We start from the raw sequence: 23,560 nt of genomic DNA on the forward strand, positions 1-23,560 counted from the left end.
TTTTAGTCTTACCCACAACCTTCCTTCCAGTTTCAGTTACAGAAATGTCTTCCATTTTAAAGTGAACTCAAACCACTGGAAACTAGAAAAAGTGGGGGGAAAGAAATTGTACAGGAAGTCTGACTAAAATCACATCTACAATTCAGTGATATTAACATGAGAACAATAAATGAGAAGAAATTAGTTGAATTTTATGAAAAACAAAATTCAGAAAATAAAACCTGCTATTGTGGTTGGGTTTGTATGTTTTGAAGAAAATTCAGGCTCTCAGTTCCCAACATTTCATTTAAAAAGGAAAGGGCGCCCCATAGCACCACCTGGTGGACAACCAGGGCTTCACAGCGGAGTACGTTTCCAGGTTGAAGTTTGTATTTTTCCTCTGATCAGATGTCTATCATCGTTTAAATACAATATAAAGTGCTGTAAAAAAGGCATTTGTTGTGTTTTGATCAGACTTAAATGTTTCTGATTATCAGACAATAATAACCTGATTAAACACTAATTCAGCTTTCATTTTTCAAGGGGAAAAAAGGTATTCAACCAACCTGACCATGCACGAGAAAGTATTTGCCCTTTAAAAAAATAACTGGCTTAGAAAAACAAAGATAAAATAAGTTAATAAAATTTCATTAATAAAATGAAATAAATATACAAGATCCTAATACTTTTCAGGTTTCAATCTAGAGTGAAAATAATAGTTTAAGTGTCTTTCATCACCAACTTCAGCTTCAACTGTTTCAGATATGTTTACCACAGATTTACTTTCTGGGTCAATACTGATACAATACCAATACTTTGTGCAAAAACACCTATTGTGCCTGGTAAAGCTAAAGAAATTAACTGTAATTCAAAACTGGACTTTATAAAGAACACAAGTGTGTCACCACTTGCGTTCATTTTAAAGAACATTGAGGTAGCAGCGTTAGCCAGCCTATATTATCAACAGCAGACTAGTATTATACAAAATATGTAAAATGGTGTTGCAAACTAAATACAAAAAGAAAATTAGTAAAGCAATAAACCAACGGAAATAAATCATTGTTTAATTAATAGCTACTGTAAAATGAAAGCTGAAATAGCTCTATGCGTGACATCTGTCAGCCATTGTTTCTGAGTGGCTGAACAGCAGCAGCCGCACCACGCAGGCTTTACACATTTACCAGGCGGAAGAAAAAGTAGCTCCCATTTAGGCAAGAGCTCAATAATTATCGTCTGTATTTCAGCGTCTGAGACTCTCGACAAGGAAAATAAGAGGTAAAAGTTTAAACTGGTGTTTCTTCAGCTTTCCATGTAAAGTTTCTGAATTAAATTATTTGAAGAATTTAAACGTGAATACTTAATTCTTTGACAGGAAACGCTAATAGGTAGCTAACGTTAGCCGACCAAAGATGGCGGCGGTCCCATTTCAGAAACTAGGAACGGGACAGTCAAGTGTTTGTATGTTCAGTCTTTGTTGTAAAAATACATTTGCACATTTATTTATAGTAAAATTAGATTTTCGGACACCATTAAATTGAACTGTTAATGACTCTTTGAGGCCAACCTTTGGTTGAACCGCGAATTCACCTTTCCAGCCGTTATCAACAGCTGGAACTGCCAGGAACCGTCGTGGGGTGATCCTGGAAAATCCTGGGGCGATTGATGTCCTTCAGTTTACATTAAAACAGAAAAAGTATTGCAAAACAGAGTATCTTATATAAAAAACCACAATTTTTAAAATTTCTGTTGGTTAATATTTGAAACAAATGTATGAATGTTTTCCCCCTTTCCAAAAGTTAAAATCAGTATCAGTCACTTAACTGACTTCTACAGTTTATTATTTAGCCAAAAGGTCAAGTTTGTTATTGTAGAGAGTTATCTTTTGGCTGTTAAACTCAATGGCAGAAACTCTTCACATTTTGATGTAAACAAAAAGGTATTCTGCTTGATTCCTTCTCCACACCTTGATTTTATTTTCTAAAATGAAGATAAAAATGTATTGTTTGTTTTTTGTAATGTTTCTTGAGACTGTATTTGTTGTAAATTTACAATAGGCTGCATTTAAACTGTGTGGGATTAATTATTGCCTCAGCAGTTAGAACCATTTTTAAATTATGACTGTTTTAAGGGTCAAAATCTAGCAAATTCTTATTTTTGTTATTATTTTTCCACTATTGATGTGGATACCAGCTTTGGCTTGGCTTATAAAAAACATTAACATAGTTATTAGCATCTAGAATAAATTACAAAATATAATATGGGGGAAGAATATTTAAGAATAGAATTATTTAATGTATAATTTCTTTGAATGCTTTACCATAATTAAACATGATAATCAGATAAGATAACAGGGACACAAATTTGTAAAAAAAAATAAGTTTAATTTATTGCTTTTATATATTTATTTTATTCCAGTTTAATCAAGGATTGGATAGTACACAGTGTCACATCACAAATACGAAGCAACGCTTGTTTTGTGCATAGATTTTCTATCCGCAAGCAATTAGCAATTTTTTTTAAGACAGCAAAATTATAATTTATCCATATATTTAAAATTAAACCTCAAAATCAACATATTTTAATCAGCATCATAGCAGTGAGCATGATATTAGAAAATGAATGAACTGATTTGTTTTAATAAAGAAACAGAAACAAGTCAGATTTACAATCTGTAACAGTAATCAGGTAAAGATAAATCACACTTCAAGAAACTGGATAAGATTAAACTTAGCTTTTTTTGACTAAATTTCTGTTGGTTAATATTTATAGATCTGATGCATTTATTTCGATTTTTCAAGGTTGATTTTACAACCATGTAAGGTTTAGCCTTTAAACTATTTTTGCTTTATGTTTTTAGTTTCTTCTGTGGATGAAAAGAAAAATGTTTTCAGCTTGAAAGTCGCTGCCAAACGGTTCTGATCCTTTAGATCTGCATTGAATAACCAAAGCCAGAAACAAGCTGAATGTTATCAAGGAGAATTTTGGGCTAAAATTAAAACACCTGCTTTCTCTGTTTCATATCTTGTAAATCAGGGAGTGTAAATGCTGCTTATCTGAAGATTTGGAGGCATAAAGCTAAGAGGAGAAGATGATGGCCTAAGAGGATGGAGGAGAAGTGAGGCATTGTCACTCCACTAGTTGTCGTGGGGATGGGGGTTGTGGCATTTGTGATGTTGGTGGTGACGGCGGTGACGGCGGTGACCGTGGTGACGGCGGTGACGACGGTTGCTGGAGACAAGAGCGGTCCCAGTATCTTGGTCAGGAAGGACTGAAAATGGCTCAGCTTTTCAAAGGTCTTCATGCTGGCTCGTTTCCTTCTGTTGGAGGTATTCTCAAATGAAAGCACCACTGCCTGGAACCAGGAGCCGTCCTGCTTACACATGAGCGGACCACCAGAGTCGCCCTGAAACAGAGAGAAGACGTATCATCCGCTAAATATTCTGACTCAACCTTTTAAACCGTCTTACCAGCCATTATGACTGACAGAAAAAACATTTTAACTAAAGTCCCTCTAGTTTCCCCACATTCACACCTCCAGCTAAGAGACCTCCAGCAGCTAATGGTTAGAATCCAGTTTTCAGTTATTAAGATCGTACCAAAAGATCATTATGAGCTCTCCATGTCAAAACTAAATACAAGGGAAATGTTTTCAGACTAAAGCTGCTTATTTCAGCTTTTGAGAGTTTGTCAGAGTTTACAGTAGATCCTGTATCACATATAGCAAAAACATGCATAAAACTTTTAATTTATTTTGTAGCTAAATCATTTTTTATTTACATTCACTGCTTAGAATGTGGGGCTAGGGCTATTCTTTATCAGGATACCTCTTTGCCTTATTCAATAAATAAAAATATAATTTCTGCATGTAGCATACAGAACAAATACTGATATTCTGAGAAAATGACTGCTTAGAATGTCTTTCTTTCTTGATAATTTGATATGTTTTTGATAATATTGTAATTCATCGAGATGCACCTGAAAATAGAATATGATTGATTTCCTGTTTTTCTATTGAAATCATACTGGGTTCAACACTTTTATCAGCTTAAATTAGGTTTTATAATGCTGGAAAACAAAATTCAGAATTCAACATAAACCGCCGGTGTACCTGTCCCAGAGTAAAGTCTCCTGTGCACATGGTGTCTGCTGCTGATGCATTCCCACAGTTTAGCACTGTTGTCTGGAACTGCTGCAGAGGTTCGTTTGCTAAAGTTGGAGAAAATAAGGAAGCTGTAATTTCTGGTAAAGTGTTTGATTTGCATTGGTTCTCCTGATGAGTCCAGCATCACCTCCTCCTGCTCCAGAGCTCCAGCCGGCGGCCCAGCATACGGCTCCCTCTGGGAATGTTCTTCCGTTGTCCAGGCAGATCGGCCAAACGTATTTGTTCAGGGTGGGGGGGGACGACAGCGTCAGCACTGCGATGTTGGTTCCTGTCAGGTTGCTCACGCTGATATTTACCACATCCAACGACACCTCAAACTGGTTCACGCCGTTCTGATTTAGCCGACCCAACACGACCGTCCACTCAGAGGCGTTCGGGGAGCTGAGGGAGAGAGGATGGACTGAATTAGAGCTGAACAGATAATTACCTCACCAGTTTAAAAATTGAGTTAAGTTGGTCTCTATAATGTTGGCATTTTTCTTCTCCCATCATGCTCAGCTTCAGCGTACCCTGAGAAGCAGTTGGCGTTGGTCAGCACGTCTCTCTCAGACACCAGCGTCCCTCCACACACGTGCTGGCCGTTCTTCTGTAAGCTGGCCATCCACGGCCACTCACCGGCCGACGCCACAGACACTCCACCCGAAATCCTAGAAGCCAGTGGGGCCTGTCCACAGACCACACCTGGAGGAGGAAGACACAGGTAGACAGAATGAAACATCTCTCACAAACCCAAGCAATTTAAACCCACAATTATAGAGACTTGAAAACAAGAAATAATAAAAAATATATAATTAAAATGTGTTGGCATTCAGTGATGGCATAGTTACTTTAAAAAAGTAACTTTAATCGGATTACTGATTAATCCTTGAAAAAGTAACTTAGTTAGATTACTGATTACTTGATTTGGAAAGTAACTAAGTTACATTAAAAGTAACTTTTCTAGTTACTTTCAGCAGCTGCTGACAGTAATGTTCCACCACCTGTGGAAATTAGATAGAGCTTTGCCAAAACTTAATTGCAAGTTATTTTATAATAGTAACATCAACAATGCATCTCCACTTATAAGGTTGATCTGAAGGGGAGATTGTTTAATGGTTACACAAAACTTTAGTTATTTTTGCATGTTTTTGTGTGTTTCTATTGTCTGTAAAAGTCTTAAGAAGGATTTTAGATTCACCCTCCCTGACCCGGCCTCCAGGTTCTGCGTTTACTGTCAGAGCTCCTCCTGCGGCTCCACAGCTCACTTGGCTGCACAGATTTGTGACACTTATCTTAATATTAAAGATCATAATGGCATTTAGTTGCTCAACTTTACAGACGCGTTCATTCATTGCTGTTTTCATGTTTATTGTGCTGTTCATATTAGTCTTGATGTTTGCAGTTTTCTGGAGCGCAACACGAAACTCGACGTCATTCACAGCAAATATATTAACTTGACATTAACAAAGACACAGCGAGACGGATCATCCGGGAATAGATGAAATTGGAAGGCTTGACCAAAACTACCTGGATGTCAGACAAATTATGGGGCTTATTATGTGTCTCTGTTTATTTCCAAGCCCAAATAAGCGTTCAAAAAAAGGCCAAACATAACCCGCGACTCATTAAATTTACTTTAGAAAAAAAGCCCAAAGCTGCTTATAATAATCGCACTTGGCAACAGAAACTTAGAATAGTTTCTGTTTTTCCAGCAACAAAATGCGCTTCTCCCTCCATTGTTTCCATTTCTGTCGTAGCGCGATCTGCTGACTGTCACAAGTATTATTCCCACAAGTAGGCCTGTCACGATAGCTACTTGCTAATTTTGCTGAATGATTAATTGTCTCAAAAATTATTGCGATAAACGATAATATTGTTTGAAGACCTTTTTACACTGATTTAATGGAAATGACGTAATAATGCATGCGATTTCCTGCCAAAGATAGATACACTTTATTTTCAAAAGAACACTAAACACTGGAACTGATCAACAAAATAAACAAAACAATCAAAAACAAAAATAAAATGTATTCTCAGTCTCCATTAACAAAAAATGTACTTGAATAAAAACTAAACAACATAAAGCCAAAGTGGAAATAAATACTGCATTCAACCAAAAAAGTGCAGATTATGAAGTCTGTATACTATGTTGCCCTTCAGTAATAATTAGATTTAAATAGAGAAAATGGGCACATCGACTACCTGATGCAATAGTTCACACTACAGGTTTTTTGCTACTATTTTTCCCCTTAGACAATCTTAGAACGTTGGTGGTTCTAAGATTGTCGCTTACGATTTCGTAACCGATCCTCCTGTAGTGTTTGGTGTGTTACGGTAGATCAGGGGGCTCAATACGTGGATCGCGGGAAGGTTTTGAGTTGATCTCAGCAGCAGGTGACAAACTGAACGGCGCCAGGACGATGAGACCAGAACTTCCTCTTCTGACGCGCTTCTCAAAATATTCACTAAGATCCGAAACGTTTGTAGCTTCATTAAAGAATAATAGGCAGGCGGTTGCCACGGCAACGGGTGTGCTTAACGACAAAGAGAGAGAGAGTAAAACGGTAGGAGAATCTCACTGAGGAAGAAATATACTGCATTAGGTTTTCTATCACTTTATTATTTCTGCTATAACTGATGTATATTCGCATATAAAATAAGTCAATAAAGTTTAATTTACAAATTTTATGTCTTCGTGTCATGAGGTAGATCTCAGTCGGCTGGTGAGAGAAAAAGTAGATCTTGGTCTCAAAAAGTTTGAGCACCCTGCGGTAGATCATGGTGGCCGCTCCGATCTAAATCAGGGGTTTTCCCCGACTGGGAGCTTTAATGCTTCCTGTTGAATGTGACAGGTAGCCAGTCAGAAAGCCTGGATTCTCCTTCGCTCTTTCTGAGGGGAAATTACAGAGGGGAATCCCAAACAGCTGACACCCCAAGTCCAGCGGACATTGGAGATGATATGTGGAAACAACATTAATATTTATTCAACATTTTGTGCAAAGAATATAGAAATGACAAGAGGAGGAGTTGGAGCGAAATTGCTACCGCAGTTGATAAACCCGGTAACTTTTCAGCTGTTCGTTAACGTGACGTAAATAGGTTCTAATGACTTTCATTCAGTCAGGACTTTACGCTGACACTAGCCACATACATTGCAGGTAGATTGTAGTAAAGCATTGATTAATGCCTGGGTTTTAAAATTAGTTCACTGAACTTGTAGCCATTATTTTGTGCCCATTGTTGGACACCACACGGCAGGACCGAACCCGATCGAACCGTTATAACTAGGATTTCTGTCGGCTAATGTGTGGTCTGTCAGGTTTTGAAAATGGGCCGACAATCAGCCGACAACTCTAGTGCGCTAGGCATTACACTAAGGAAATGAGGAAGGGAGGAGTCAGTGGAGAGCACCGGAGTTGAGCCTTTTTTCATTCGTTGTCATCAACAGAAAGAGAAAAAGGCCGGAAGAGACAATAATACGATAATTAAAATGACGTCGATAGGGGGCGTGCCATGGTGGCGTAGCGGTTAGCGCGACCCGTATTTGGAGGCCTTGAGTCCTCGATGCGGCCGTCGCGGGTTCGACTCCCGGATCTGACGACATTTGCCGCATGTCTTCCCCCCTCTCCTTCCCCGTTTCCTGTCAGCCTACTATCATATAAGGGACACTAGAGCCCACAAAAGACCCCCTGGAGGGGTAAAAAAAAAAAAATGACATTGATAGTTTTAATTTATTGTACGATTAATTGATTTATCGTTTATCGCGACAGGCCTACCCACAAGTGATTGAGATCTTTTGGATCACGATCCCAAATGTCAAGGAGATTGTCGAAAACTTGACAGCATCTATGTTCAAAGATTCAGCATCTTTAAATAGACCAGGCAACAACAAAAAGTGAAAGAAGACCTGTGCATGTAATGTCTCAGATTGAAGCTGTCCCTCTGTATCATTAGAGGATAATGTTGATCTCTCTATGATAAAAGGACAGAAAACAAAAGACTGATAATAAATACAATAAAACATGACAAGAATCAGGTTTACTGTTACCTCTATGATAGGCTACAGAAAGGAGACTTCTGTTAGCAAACATTTTTGTTGGTGCGATTATCAAAGAACTGATACATCTTAGCATCCTTTTTATAGGTTTTTTGTCCATCCATCCATCCATTTTCTTCTACTTATCCGGGGTCGAGTCACGGGGGTAGCAGCTTCAGAATTGAGGCCCAGACTTCCCTCTCCCCAGCCACTTTTTCCAGCTCTTCCAGGGGAATCCCAAGACATAGTCCCAGGGTCCTGGGTCTTCCCTGGGGCCTCCTCCCGGTGGGATGTGCTCGGAACACCCTCCTCAACTGGCTCCTCTCGACATGAAGGAGCAGCGGCTCTACTCTGAGTCCCTCCCGGATGACTGAGCTTCTCACCCTATCTCTAAGGGAGAGCCCAGACACCCTACGGAGAAAACCCATTTCGGCCGCTTGTATCCGCGATCTCGTTCTTTCGGTCATGACCCAAAGCTCATGACCATAGATGAGGGTGGGAACATAGATTGACCGGTAAATCGAGAGCTTCGCTTTTTGGCTCAGCTCTCTCTTCACCACGACGAACCAGTACAGCGCCCGCTTGACGGCAGGCGCTGCGCCAATCCGCCTGTCGATCTCCTGCTCCCTTCTTCCCTCATTCGTGAACAAGATCCTGAGATACTTGAACTTTTCCACTTGGGGCAGGACACCCCCCCAACCCGGATAAGGCACTCTACCCTTTTCCGGCTCAAGACTATTGCCTCGGATTTGGAGGTGCTGATCCTTATCCCGGCCGCTTCACACTCGGCTGCGAACCGTTCCAGTGAGAGCTGCAGATCACGGCCTCATGCCAACAGGACCACATCATCCGCAAAAAGCAGAGATGCGATCCTAAGGCCACCAAAACGGATCCCCTCAACACCTTGGCTGCGCCTAGAAATTCTGTCCATGAAAATAATGAACAGAATCGGTGACAAACGGCAGCCCTGGCGGAGTCTAACTCTTACTGGAAACGAGCCCGACATACTGCCGGCAATGCGGACCAGACTCTGATACCGGTCCTACAGGGACCTGACAGCCCATATCAAAGGCCCTGGCACCCCATAGGGCCAGGTAACTCACAGGGCTCCCCGAGGGACACGGTCGAACGCCTTCTCCAAGTCCACAAAACACATGTAGACTGGTTGGGCGAACTCCCAGAACCCTCCAGGACCCTGCCGAGGGTGCTACAGGGACCTGGTCCAGTGTTCCACGACAAGGACGAAAACCACACTGCTCTTCCTGAATCCGAGGTTCGACTATCCGACGGACCCTCCTCTCCAGGACCCCTGAATAGACCTTGCCAGGGAGGCTTAAGAGTGTGACTCCTCTATAATTGGAGCACACCCTCCGGTCCCCCTTTTTGAACAGGGGGACCACCACCCCAGTCTGCCAATCCAGGGGAACTGCCCCCCGATGTCCATGCAATATTGCAGAGCCAACACAACCCTACAACATCCAGAGCCTTAAGGAACTCCGGGCGAATCTCATCCACCCCCGGGGCCTTGCCACCGAGGAGCTTTTTAACCACCTCGGCGACCTCGTCCCCAGAGATTGGAGAGCCCAACCCAGAGTTCCCAGACTCAGCTTCCTCAATGGAAGGCATGTTGGTGGGATTGAGGAGGTCTTCGAAGTATTCTGCCCACCGGCCCACAACATCCCGAGTTGAGGTCAGCAGCACACCATCCCCACTATAAACAGTGTTGGTGCTGTACTGCTTCCCCCCGCCCCCGAGACGCCGGATCAGAAGCGCCTCGAAGCTCTACGGAAGTCTTTCTCCATGGCCTCTCCAACTCCTCCCACGCCCGAGTTTTTGCCTCAGCAACCACCCGAGCCGCATGCCGCTTCGCCTGCCGGTAACAATCAGCTGCTTCCGGAGTCCCACATGCCAAAAAGGCCCGATAGGACTCCTTCTTCAGCCTGAGAGCATCCCTCACCGAAGGTGTCCACCAACAGGTTCGAGGGTTGCCGCCGCGACAGGCACCGACAACCTTGCGGCCACAGCTCAGATGAGCCGCCTCGACAATGGAGGCACGGAACATGGTCCACTCAGACTCCATGTCCCCCACCTCCCCTGGGACGTGTTTGAAGTTTTGTCGGAGATGGGAGTTAAAGCTCCGTCTCACAGGGGATTCAGCCAGACGTACCCAGCAGACCCTCACAACACGTTTGGGCCTGCCAGGCCTGACCGGCTTCCTCCCCCACCACCACTCGAAGAGGACCCATGTTTCCTCTTCGAGCCAACTCACCACCAGGTAGCTCCGCACCTCTCTTCACCCAAGTGTCCAAGACATATGGCTACAGATCCGATGAAACGATGACAAAGTTGATCATCGGACTGCGGCCTAGGGTGTCTTGGTGCCAAGTGCACGTGTGGACACCGTTATGCTTGAACATGGTGTTCGTTATGGACAATCCGTGACGAGCACAAAAGTCCAACAACAGAACACCGCTCGAATTCAGATTGGGGGGGCCGTTCCTCCCAACCACGCCCCTCCAGGTCTCACTGTCATTGCCCACATGAGCGTTGAAGTCCCCCAGCAGAACAAGGGAGTCCCCTGGAGGGGCACTCTCCAGTACCCCCTCTAAGGACTCCAAGAAGGGTGGGTAATCTGAACTGTCATTCGGCCCATAAGCACAAATGACAGTCAGCACCCGTCCCCCCACCCGTAGGCGGAGGGAGGCTACCCTCTCGTTCACCGGGGTAAACCCCAATGTACAGGCGCCGAGATGGGGAGCAACAAGTATGCCCATTCCTGCCTGATGCCTCTCACCTGGGCAACTCCAGAGTGGAAGTATGTCCAGCCCCTCTCAAGGAGACTGGTTCCAGAACCAGAGACATGCGTCTAGGTGAGACCGACTATTTCTAGCCGGAACCTCTCAACCTCACACACTAGCTCCGGCTCCTTCCCCACCAGAGGTGACATTCCACGTCCCAAGAGCCAGCTTCTGCAACCGAGGATCAGACTGCCAGGCCCCCTCCCTCAGCCCCCACCCATCACACACTGCACCTGACCCCTTTGGCCCCTCTCACGGGTGGTGGGCCCATGGGAGTGGGGACCCATGTTTCCTCTTCGGGCTGAGCCCGGCCACCAGGCGCTCGCCATCGTGCCCTCCCTCCAGGCCTGGCTCCAGAGTGGGGCCCCAGTGACCCGCGTCCGGGCGAGGGAACACCAAATCCAAAGTTGCTGTTCGTCATCGGGGTCTTTGGGCTGCGCCTTGTCTGGTCTCTCACCTAGGACCTGGCTGCCTTGGTGACCCTACCAGGGGCATGAAGCCCCAGACAGCAGTACTCCTAGGATCATTGGGGCACTGAAACACCTCCACCACAATAAGGTGGCAGCCCAAGGAGAGGTAGGTTTTTTTGTTTTATCACAAAATCAATTAAATCAAGACACTCACGCTGAGCTTCAGTTGTTGTGGTTGGTGGATGCGTTGTAAGGTTGGAGGTTGTACAGGAAACGTTTAAGTCACTGTTCGTCCTGTTGGATGTGAAGGTGATGAAGCCCGGCTGGTTCGTGTTGATAACGCTGTTGATCCAGTTCTCATACTGGGACACTCTTGCATAGCCTGATGGGAAATATGACTTGGCACAATCAACAGTAAAACTCACAATTCCAGCCTGAATCCATCGATCACCCTGCTTGGTCACTAGTGGACCTCCAGAATCGCCCTGTAAGACCAGAAACATTTTGTTTGAAGAAATCAGTGCACAAAGTGGAATCTGATAAAACAGGTAAGACTTACAAAACATGGTCCCTTCCCTCCTTCGCGAAACCCCGCACATATCATGTTGTCATTAATCAGGTCACCTAATAATATTTCACTGTAATCACAACTGCATTGGCCATTTCCCACAATATCTGCCTCAACTTCCAAAAGGTTTCCTGGTGAAGGAAGTGGATCTAAAGGAGACACAAAATCAGATTAACAATAAAAGTTTTAAAAAATGAAGAGATCAAAATAATTGTACTACAGTATCAGGAAACTGCCACAGCATTTTAATGACAGACTTTACCCAGTCATTTACGATTTAATGGACAAAGCAGTTATCTGTACTATTTTGATGCGTTTGCTGACTGATAGAAATAAAATAATAACCTATATAAATACTAATCAGTATGTTTCTGAGTATGTTGAAGGAGGCCCTGCTGAAGGATGCAGAGACAGCCGGTGCCAGCTTGTTCTAATCAGACGGCTGCTCAGCAGAAGAACATCCTATTCTTCATGTTTATAATAAGATAGTTTATAGCGTAATGGTGCTGATACAGTCATACTGTTCATAGTAAATGTTCTAGTTTATCTTATAAAACTGTGAATCGAATTGCAACTGCATATGTTTTGATAAGAGCTGAAAGGTGCGTTGTAACTAGGGATGATTTTCAATAAAAATAGGTGCAGCAGATTGTGTTTTCAGAATAGGCAGAGATTGTAACTGAAACACGTCTCTGTCCGTTCTCCTCGTGAGTAAAAAGAAACTAGAAACTCTTGTCTTTTCCTGTGTATTTCAATGTTCTAGGTGCATAAACCTGACACTGACCATTAATGGCATTAAGTTATTTCCGGCTCACCATTAAATCCGATGTTGCCCCAGCCAGTAACCCAGGATGGATCCCCGCTGTAGAAGGAGCTGCTTGAGGCCGCCAGGCAGACTGGGGAGATGTAACTGGTGAAATTCACTGGCTCAGACATCTTCAGCAGGGCAATGTCATTGTTGGGAAAACTGTAGTTAGGGTGAGAAGTGATCTGTACTACTTTCCGAACAACTTCGTTTGGGTTGGATCCCTCCTGACTCTGACGGCCCAGATATACCGTCACAAGAGATGGGATCCCAGCAAGCCTGTCAAAAGAGTTGGAAACAAAAGATAAAGATAATTTTATACTTAGTTAAACTGTGATGGATTGAAATTTGGTTATTTCAGAGGCTGTCTAGTCTGATTTGGCTGAAGCAGTGGACAAATTCAGCCAGCAGGGGGAGTCTAGCGCTCGCTATAGTGAAGAGCACCGGAACTTCCTCCTTAGTTAATAATAACCGTTGGAGCAGAAGCACCGTGTCCAGCTCTTTTATTAAAATACTCCCCTTTTCAGGTATGAGTATATACGTATATATACAAGCCTGTATATTGTAAATGAGTTTATTAACTTTCAGAAAGCTGTGGGTTTTTTTGGCACTCCTACTGTTAAATTCTGTTGTTAGCTCCGTTGTTAGCGCTGTTGCTAACATACTGCTGTTTCAACGTTGATATCTCTGTGTATGTTTTGTTAAGGAAAAATGATTTTTTTTTTGGTGTTTAATACAGCTAATATACGACATGTGTAAAGGTATAGCCAACACTTTTATTTGGAACAGTTTTCTGTGGAGCATGTGGGAGCTGACAATAGCAGACATTTAAACAAGCAGGGCCCCTTTTCCTCCCCCGCTGGCAGACAGAGCAATAAAATTTACATTCCAATGGGAGAGGGGACTTCGGAGGTGTCTGTGAAATCTCATCTTAGGACGTTTGGCGTCAGGGATCTGCCCGTATCAGACGGAGATGAGCACGAAGTGGTCCGCCCTTTTACTGAGACAAAAACCAGACACCTTTGCCATAATGAGGGGAGTTTCCAAGTTTCTCTCAGTGCTAAGGGAGTTTCCAATAGGTCAAAGAACGGAACGCCTTGACTGCATAAATTAAATAGGGAAACACCTATTTGGTATAAAATTACGTACACGGAGCACGCCGGGAGAGAGAGAGAGAGAGCGGCCGCTATTTTTTGCCTTTTTTTGTCTGTGTTTTATGTTCGTTTGTCTCCCCTTGTGTGTCTTTATTCTTATAAAAAATGCATATCTCTGTACCTCTGCAGCTTTGTTGTTCATTGCTTTGTATGGAATTAAACTCTGTGATCTGTGACGTCAACACGCTTTGTTGTTGTTTCGTTTTAGCAGCACGCCGTCGCTGCACGTTGCCCACGGAGAACGTCACTCGCCGAGGATCCCGGGAAAAAATTAAAGAGAAAAAAGGAGCCAAACGTTTTATCCAAAGCTAGCATGAAACCACTTCTCTTTTTTAATAGTTTGTAAGCTAAATCGAGTTAATAATAACCGTTGGAGCAGAAGCACCGTGTCCAGCTCTTTTATTAAAATACTCCCCTTCTTCGGGGCATTTACAAAACCCCCAATGAGATAAGAGAATAAATGTTGCCTTATGTAATCTGCTATACACAGGTATTGTTAGCTTCAGCTCCTCTGTGTTAAAGAGTGTGAAAACAGTCGAGCTCTCCATGATGATCTCTTATGAATCAACGTCTCCCAGCGACAGAACAGTCTCTGAACTCAACTTTTATGTTCTCAGAATATTCGTTTTCTCCACCGTGAGTCTTCATATTATTTTGGTCTGTTGCTGAAATGGAGCAACAATTTGTCCAACTTGAAGGCTTTCATTTCCTTTTTACTTTAACATCTGCTTTATTAAGTCAGAACTTTTAGCATATAGGGTACTTTATTTTAATTGCAGTTTTTATGAATGCCTTATTGCTGATAGTGTGTTTATAATAACTGAATAGAGGTATTTTTGTGTATCTTAATTTTATTTTCAGTAAAAATTAAAGAAAAACTGAAGCTGCTGCTTCACCACTTCTTTTCCAACTGATCAGTTATGTCTGGCTCTCAGATGAGTTATTTTGCTGGTCTTGTTGCTTACCCTTCAACACAGTGAGCTGCAGTCAGCACCCACTGGTCGTTGACCAGAGATCCTCCACAGAAGTGGCTGAACACGTGCAGACTGACCTGCCAGGGCCAGCTGCCTGCAGGAGCTGCCTCTCCTCCAACAATCCTGGTGTTGAGTGAAGGTTGACCACAAACTGAGAAAACCAGGAGATGGGATTTTAATTCTGCTCTGAGCGATGTCAGATAGACACTCAGCAGGCTGATCCTGAGATATATCTGAGGGATTCCCGTCAAGTCTCCCGTTTTGGCCAGGAAACTACCGTTTTTTACCCCCTTTCCTGCCGTAGTCCCATATTACTATTTTCCCATAAATATCCCTGATTGTGCCGCCAGCTCTCACGTTAGTTGCTCTCCCAGGTCTTACGGTATGGTATACAATTCCCTCCTCCTGCCTTACGTAATTACTCTGTGTTCGTGTAGCTCCCCCAGGCCCTCATCGCCGGACAGCAGCATATACTGTATTCTGAACACCAAAACCTGACCGGTATGATTTGAGGTCAAGATATAGAACTGGTTTTCTTCCATGTATGAGAACTGCTTTAGTGTTACCATCAAATTGTTTAACAAAGATTATGCAAGTAGTACCTTCAGATATGTTTATTGTTGTCTGGGTGAAGGAGGGTGTACAGGAAACATTGCGGTCACTTTCAGTCCCTTTGGATTTAAAGTCAATGAAGCCTGGCTGGTTTCTGGTGATGTGACTGTTGATCCAGTCATTGTACTGGGACACTCTCGCATAGACTGCTGGGAAATATGGCTTGGCACAACCAATACCAAAACTCACAATTCCAGCCTGAATCCATCGATCACCCTGCTTGGTCACTAGTGGACCTCCAGAATCGCCCTGTAAGACCAGAAACATTTTGTTTGAAGAAATCAGTGCACAAAGTGGAATCTGATAAAAACAGGTAAGACTTACAAAACATGGTCCCTTCCCTCCTTCGCGAAACCCCGCACATATCATGTTGTTAGTAATCTGGTCACCTAATATTTCACTGTAATCACAACTGCATTGGCCATTTCCCACAATATCTGCCTCAACTTCCAAAAGGTTTCCTGGTGAAGGAAGTGAATCTAAAGGAGACACAAAATCAGATTAACAATAAAAGTTTTAAAAAATGAAGAGATCAAAATAATTGTACTACAGTATCAGGAAACTGCCACAGCATTTTAATGACAGACTTTACCCAGTCATTTACGATTTAATGGACAAAGCAGTTATCTGTACTATTTTGATGCGTTTGCTGACTGATAGAAATAAAATAATAACCTATATAAATACTAATCAGTATGTTTCTGAGTATGTTGAAGGAGGCCCTGCTGAAGGATGCAGAGACAGCCGGTGCCAGCTTGTTCTAATCAGACGGCTGCTCAGCAGAAGAACATCCTATTCTTCATGTTTATAATAAGATAGTTTATAGCGTAATGGTGCTGATACAGTCATACTGTTCATAGTAAATGTTCTAGTTTATCTTATAAAACTGTGAATCGAATTGCAACTGCATATGTTTTGATAAGAGCTGAAAGGTGCGTTGTAACTAGGGATGATTTTCAATAAAAATAGATGCAGCAGATTGTGTTTTCAGAATAGGCAGAGATTGTAACTGAAACACGTCTCTGTCCGTTCTCCTCGTGAGTAAAAAGAAACTAGAAACTCTTGTCTTTTCCTGTGTATTTCAATGTTCTAGGTGCATAAACCTGACACTGACCATTAATGGCATAAAGTTATTTCCGGCTCACCATAAATTCCGATGTTGCCCCAGCCAGTAACCCAGGATGGATCCCCGCTGTAGAAGGAGCTGCTTGAGGCCGCCAGGCAGACTGGGGAGATGTAACTGGTGAAATTCACTGGCTCAGACATCTTCAGCAGGGCAATGTCATTGTTGGGAAAACTGTAGTTAGGGTGAGAAGTGATCTGTACTACTTTCCGAACAACTTCGTTTGGGTTGGATCCCTCCTGACTCTGACGGCCCAGATATACCGTCACAAGAGATTGGATCCCAGCAAGCCTGTCAAAAGAGTTGGAAACAAAAGGTAAAAATAATTTTACATTTACCGTGTTTTCCGCACTATAAGGCGCACCACATTATAAGATACATAGAATAGATGCTACAGTAGAGGCTGGGGTTACGTTATGCATCCATTAGATGGAGCTGCGCTAATGGGAATGTCAGCAAAATAGTCAGATAGGTCATTCAAACTTTATTAATAGAACCAGCGTTCTGAAAACTCTGTTCACTCCCAAAATGAATAAACAGCTGTTTTATTATTTTCCTGAGGTAAAGTCAGTGACGTGGTATTTTGGTGGCACAGTTTATCTTTTAACAACAGCAAGGTATAAGATATAGTGGAGGGGAACTTTTCCTCGATTCAATAAACACGTAAAAAACAGTCTGATGCTGTTACGGTAAATCAAACGTTAGTGCAATCACAATATATATCCACTTCCGCTATAACCATTGATTCGTTCATGTTAACTTCTCTCGCTGCTGCTCTGTTCCCATGTTCTACTGCGTGACTGATCGCCTTGAGCTTAAACTCTGCGGCGTAAGCGTGTCTCTTTATAGGAGCCATTTTGGGGTCTTTACACAAAACCCAGCGTGCACCGCACGCTTCTTCTTCTACGGGGGAAAATGAAGTCGGCGGCTGCTTACCGTAGTTGCGAGACCTGTTGTGGCTCAATATTGGTCCATATATAAGGCGCACTGGATTATAAGGCGCACTCTCGGCTTTTGAGAAAATTGAAGGTTTTTAGGTGCCCCTTACAGTGCGGAAAATACGGTAGTTAAACCCCCAATGAGATAAGAGAATAAATGTTGCCTTATGTAATCTGCTATACACAGGTATTGTTAGCTTCAGCTCCTCTGTGTTAAAGAGTGTGAAAACAGTCGAGCTCTCCATGATGATCTCTTATGAATCAACGTCTCCCAGCGACAGAACAGTCTCTGAACTCAACTTTTATGTTCTCAGAATATTCGTTTTCTCCACCGTGAGTCTTCATATTATTTTGGTCTGTTGCTGAAATGGAGCAACAATTTGTCCAACTTGAAGGCTTTCATTTCCTTTTTACTTTAACATCTGCTTTATTAAGTCAGAACTTTTAGCATATAGGGTACTTTATTTTAATTGCAGTTTTTATGAATGCCTTATTGCTGATAGTGTGTTTATAATAACTGAATAGAGGTATTTTTGTGTATCTTAATTTTATTTTCAGTAAAAATTAAAGAAAAACTGAAGCTGCTGCTTCACCACTTCTTTTCCAACTGATCAGTTATATCTGGCTCTCAGATGAGTTATTTTGCTGGTCTTGTTGCTTACCCTTCAACACAGTGAGCTGCAGTCAGCACCCACTGGTCGTTGACCAGAGATCCTCCACAGAAGTGGCTGGACACGTGCAGACTGACCTGCCAGGGCCAGCTGCCTGCAGGAGCTGCCTCTCCTCCAACAATCCTGGTGTTGAGTGAAGGTTGACCACAAACTGAGAAACGATGAGATTAAAACCTGAATGGTAAACCTTTCTGACCATTGTCAGATAAATACAAAACAGAATAACCCAGAGATCGTGTGACACGGTTAAAACTGATCTGAGGTCCAAAAATAGAAGTTGATTGAACATATTCAGCAATGCAACACTGCTTCTGTGTTACCATCAAATAGTCTTCTTGTAGGGTTTGTGTGTAGTACCTTCAGATATGTTTATTAATGGGGTGAAGGTGGGAGTTGTCAGAGTTGTTGTTGTGGTTGGTGGATGCGTTGTAGGGTTCGAGGTTGTACTGGAAACGTTTAAGTTGCTGGATGTGAAGATGATGAAGCCCGGCTGGTTGGTGTTGATAATGCTGTTGATCCAGCTCTCATACTGGGATACTCTTGTGTAGACTCCTGGGAAATTTGGCTTAGCACATCCTTCTCCAAAACTTACAACTCCTGATTGAATCCAGCGGTTCCCCTGCTTGCTCACCATCGGACCTCCTGAATCCCCCTGGAAGAGCAGAACATTTTTCCAGATGAGAAGAGAACTACTGTCTGCAGACAGTAACAAACTGATGTAACAGATGATCACCTGACAGGAGTCCTTCCCTCCCGCTAGCAACCCGGCACATATCATGTTGTCAGTAATGGCGCTGTCCCCATAGCTAGACTTGCACTGCGAGTTCCCCACAACTGGCACCTCCACCTCCATCAGGTTTTGAGGAGACGGAAGAGAGACTGAGGAGACACATTATAATGTGGTAAAAACCTGGTTTATCTCTTCACTTCTCTGTATATTGTTGGTTTACAACCCACCTCCACTCCCAATGTTTCCCCAGCCAGTGATCCAGGAGTTAACCCCGCTGGAGAAGATGCTGCCTGAGGAGGCCAGGCAGACTGGTGATATATAACTGGTGAAGGTGACTGGTAGAGAGAGCTTCAGGAGAGCAATGTCGTTGTTGGAAGTTACAGAATCATAGTTAGGGTGATATATTATCTGTGCTGCCGTCCGAGAGACTTCGTTTGGGTTGGATCCCTCCTGACTCTGACGACCCAGATACACCTTCACTGTCACACCATTAAGCCTATTAAATGAAAACATCTAATTAATTAACATTTAACTTCATAACATCAAGATTCAGGATTTACTTGAAACACCTGTTGGTGAACTTTGTATGTGTGCACTGTAAAACATTTAGTTGTGTCTTCTATCTTCTACTCTTAAGTCAAATAAATTTACAGAGTTTTAGATTTTGAACCTAAATGTGAGTTTGTGAAAGATAAACCTACAGTAGTAAGTTGTTAACTTTCTATTAATTTTGTCAAACCTCCAAAAGCTGAATAAATTAGATTTTTAGCTTAGCACTAAGAAAAAGACAGGAGTGGGAACTATTTCCCAGAGTGCTTAGCGGCATGATTTTGTATCGTGAGTCAGATGGAAATGTGTTACATGGATCTGACTTTCATGTGTTATTAAGGCAAATGTTTATTTTAATGAAACTGACATTTTGCAAAGATTGAAGATAATATTCTGTTCACACTAAATGTTTCTGAGCAGAATTCATTGTGATGGTTGATAAAAGTCATTATTAGATCAGACATTTTGTTCATGCAATTTGAAACAAGAATTTAAATTATTCTAAAGTAAAATAAGTAGTTATTGTAACTTGGTATTGTGAGCAAATAAAATAGATGAATGTTTGATCTTTCACTAGGTCAGGGTAGTGTTTTCTTGCATATTGTGAAATAATTAGTTGGTTTAAATTACAGCATTAAGTTAAATTTCACAATTCAAGAATAATAAACTTAAAAAACAATGTTTAGACATCTTGTCTCTTGTTGTTAAATCAACTTGATGAACTTCAGTTTTACAGTGTAGATGACAACACTTAAAGAACATTAAACTCAGTTTTATTAAATTATTTCATACATTATCATATCCATGTTCATTAGTCATGGTAGTTTAAATGTTTAAACATTTTGTGCCTGACAGGAAAATGAAGACGAGATCTAAACTTCACATATTTACAAGTGTAGCGTGAATGGATCTGAATCAGTTTATGAACTGATCGATTGTCTGGCACTGGGATGTTTCCTCTAGTCTTGTTGCTTACCATACAACACAGTGAGCTGCAGTCAGCACCCACTGGTTGTTGATCAGAGATCCTCCACAGAAGTGGCTGGACACGTGCAGACTGACCTGCCAGGGCCAGCTGCCTGCAGGAGCTGCCTCTCCTCCAACAATCCTGGTGTTGAGTGAAGGTGAAGGTTGACCACAAACTGACAAAAATAGAAACTCAACATTTATTCTGCTCTATTTTCATCCAATCACAGCAAGTCTGTCCCAATAGTAACTGTAGGAAAGCTGATTTCATGTGTGAAGGTTTAGAGAAGACTTGACCTACCGGAGAGCTGTGAGTCACACTCTGAAAAATGGGGAGAACAAATACATATTTTTATAAATCTTTAAAATGCATTTCTTTGATGTGTTTTCCTGTTTCAATTCTGTAGTAAACAGTAGCCATAGCTCCTGATTAAGGGATGCAGACGTGGCAAACAGGACATACTCTGCTCATACACAAATACAGCTACTTCATAATAATTAATGAATTTTTAGAAGATTTTGTAACAGAAGCAGCAGATTGCAGGTTCCTGGGTTGTGTTGTTTTGTGCATTTAAGTGTGAAATGAAACCTGCTTGTCCTTTGCTCACCTCCAGCTGTGTATGGAGAAACGTTTTGTAACGATGCAACAGTAAACTTTGAGATTTTACATGATGGCCCAACACAGAGCTGTACATAAAACTAGTTTTCAGTATTTTTTACAGTTAATATTAGACAGCTGTGCAATGCATTTACATTCAACCTCATTAACTATGACACCCCTAAATAAAATCCTATGAAACCAGTTACCTCCACACGTAACTAGTTAATAGGGTTAACCTGTATGTAATTTAATCATGGTGTTCAGTTGAAATATTGGCGTTCCCAGTACGACGACTGGGAATGCCTAGTCATACGGTTCAGGAAGGAAACGGGTTCTGTTTGTTCTGTTGTTGTTGGAAAACCGAAGGATCAGGTTTAGATGCTGGCTAGAGCTGCTGACAGGTCTGAATTCACTAAAGGTCACTCAGCTAGGAAGAAGCCAGTACTCTCAAAGCAACTTAAAAAGCCAGATTACAGTTTGCAAATCAGAATTTAGTTTTGGTATTGTTCATGTGTGGATCAAGTAAATTTAGTTTGGGAAAGAATGTTTCCAGACTCTTTCTGTTTTCCTGGTGTGTAAAACTGACATTTTCCAAAAACAGTTTCTCAAGAAAGTGAAATAACTTTCCGACTGATCATTTGTAACAGATGGTGAAATGGACCTGAAAGCCTCCTGTTGTCCACTGTAATGTGGTTTTTCTCACAGTCATCAATTGGCCATGTTGATGTTTAGAAACAAAGTTCATATTTTTGAGATTTCCAATTTTAGAGGATAAAAAACATCACTGAATTTAGCAATCACTGTAAGTCGTTTAATTTCTCTGTCCTGAACTAACGTTATATCCTCTGTAATGCCCAATAAACAAATAATAGTTTTTTTAAGCTGGTCGTGTTCAACCGGATTTGTAACTTGTCACGCATAATACGAGTTATTTTGAAACCTCAGCGGGTTCCTGTTCTACCAGTTCATTTCTGCATCTGATTCTGATAAATGAAGGTAAAAAGAGTTAATATGTTTACAAAGGAAGTACTTTGAAAAAGCAGACGAGGTGAAACTCCTTGGTCAGTTAATTTATCATATAGCAGCATTATTTACTCAGTAATGACACCTGTTATTCAGGAGGAACTCTAGTGAGTCTGGGGAAATAATATGCCACAAGCATTGTTAGGATGTCTTAGTTTAAGCTCTTACATCGACCTTTTGGACTGAATAAAAACCTCTGCTCTCTTAGTCATGCAAAAAACAAAAAAGCTTAACTTTGAAAGCATTTTTAAAGAGCATGCTGTATCAGGTGCTGCAGATATCAGAAGAAAAGTAACTATTTCTGTGTTAGATTAGAATAAAACATCCCCAAACAATTTAGACATTAAAACATCTTTCAAACTTTCCAGAAGATGGGTGTAGACGATCGCTTCAGTTAGTTGTTTGAAAATCGGTATGCTATTTGTAACCTTATATTTTTTTCTAATACTGTAAGTTTGTCCTCACTATTCAGTCTTTTAACTTATTCATTTTTGTAATCTTATTACCTTGTTTGAATCATCATCATGCCTTAATTTGTCTACAACATTGCTGCTGGTACACCTGACAATAAAGGACATTTCTGTTCAGTTTTTCTAATCTTTGCTTTCTTACCGTTGATCAGCAGCGTCAGCAGAGCCGCCACACAGATCAGCTTGTTGAAGGCCATCACTGTCGCTCGTCTGCAGCTGATCTGCTCTTGTTTATATAGGCAACATGCAACTTTTTAATGACACCCACAATGACTCAGCGACATACCAACAACTCACCTGATTTTCATAATGTGCAGGAAGTGAACAGGCATCTTATCTGGGTGTTTTTATGAGCATTAATTAACTTAATTAACTTAATAACAAAGTTATGCAGGAACTTTGCCAACATACGGATGTTGTCTGTCTTCTAAAAACACTTGAGCCTTTCATTAACTGAAGAGTTAAATCAACATAAACCCGTCTAATCCAGTTATGTTAGATTCTATTCTGATGATTTACTTTCATATTTAATCATAATTCAGTAAGTCTGGTTTATTTAAGCACACTTTAGCAACAAGGCATTTCTAAGTGCTGCACATGAAAATAACAATGAACAAACAGGAAAACATTACACTGGCATAAAAAAGAAGTAATGTTACAGTTAAGACCATATTAATCAATGTTACAGTTATTAATCAAAGGTAACTCTAATCAGGTGGATTTTTTTAGCCCTGATTTAAAGGAACTCAGGGTTTTTTAAAGTTTCTTCCAGATAAGAGGAGGATAGAAGCTGAATGCTGCTTCTCTGTGTTTGGTTCTGGTTCTAGGGATGCAGAGCAAACCAGAACCAGAACTAGAAGACCTGAGGGGTCTGGAAAGTTGATGCAACAACTGAACTTTGATGTATTTTATGCTAAGCCATTCAGCAATTTATAAGCTAACTACTAATTACTCTTAAAATCTGTTGTCTGAGCTACAGGGAGCCAGCAAAGGACTTTAGAACTGGTATTAT

General features: G+C 41.6%; 1 protein-coding gene and 1 long non-coding RNA gene across 5 annotated transcripts in view; one reads left to right on the top strand and one right to left on the bottom strand.

Moving 5' to 3' along the window:
* The first annotated feature begins 989 nt into the window (after positions 1 to 989).
* Positions 990 to 23,560, top strand: part of LOC116735752 (uncharacterized) — a 28,813-nt gene continuing 6,242 nt past the window's right edge. Inside the window, exons 1-2 of the long non-coding RNA XR_004342418.1 lie at positions 990 to 1,254; positions 4,640 to 4,841. This is a non-coding gene — a long non-coding RNA (uncharacterized LOC116735752). The remainder of the gene's footprint in view (positions 1,255 to 4,639; positions 4,842 to 23,560) is intronic.
* Positions 2,348 to 22,779, bottom strand: LOC116735750 (transmembrane protease serine 9-like). 4 transcript variants are annotated; one of them, XM_032587823.1, is made up of 19 exons: positions 22,691 to 22,779; positions 20,756 to 20,776; positions 20,465 to 20,630; positions 19,167 to 19,435; positions 18,943 to 19,088; positions 18,567 to 18,861; positions 18,201 to 18,360; positions 16,623 to 16,891; positions 15,802 to 15,956; positions 15,468 to 15,726; positions 14,857 to 15,016; positions 12,748 to 13,016; positions 11,924 to 12,081; positions 11,579 to 11,849; positions 4,651 to 4,822; positions 4,269 to 4,522; positions 4,088 to 4,185; positions 3,205 to 3,382; positions 2,348 to 3,165 (listed from the first exon to the last, which is right to left on the bottom strand). In XM_032587823.1, the coding sequence occupies exons 1-19, from the start codon at positions 22,743 to 22,745 to the stop codon at positions 3,029 to 3,031; spliced, it is 3,492 nt and encodes a 1,163-aa protein (XP_032443714.1). In that variant the 5' UTR covers positions 22,746 to 22,779; the 3' UTR covers positions 2,348 to 3,028. The 4 variants fall into 4 exon arrangements, with proteins under 4 accessions (XP_032443714.1, XP_032443713.1, XP_032443712.1 ...); XM_032587822.1 differs by having other exon boundaries at positions 2,348 to 3,382; positions 4,272 to 4,522; XM_032587821.1 differs by having other exon boundaries at positions 2,348 to 3,382.

Source organism: Xiphophorus hellerii, chromosome 16 (assembly GCF_003331165.1).
Source record: "Xiphophorus hellerii strain 12219 chromosome 16, Xiphophorus_hellerii-4.1, whole genome shotgun sequence".
Classification (NCBI taxonomy): domain Eukaryota; kingdom Metazoa; phylum Chordata; class Actinopteri; order Cyprinodontiformes; family Poeciliidae; genus Xiphophorus; species Xiphophorus hellerii.

Bases quoted from the DNA above. Each gene is read 5' to 3' on its own strand.
- LOC116735750 (XM_032587821.1), bottom strand. From the start codon at position 22,745: ATGGCCTTCAACAAGCTGATCTGTGTGGCGGCTCTGCTGACGCTGCTG. The intron at 15,017-15,467 runs GTACTACTTGCA...TGGTTTTCTCAG, and splicing joins AACAATAAACATATCTGAAG to TTTGTGGTCAACCTTCACTC. The intron at 4,186-4,268 runs GTGATGCTGGAC...CTCCAACTTTAG, and splicing joins GAGCTCTGGAGCAGGAGGAG to CAAACGAACCTCTGCAGCAG.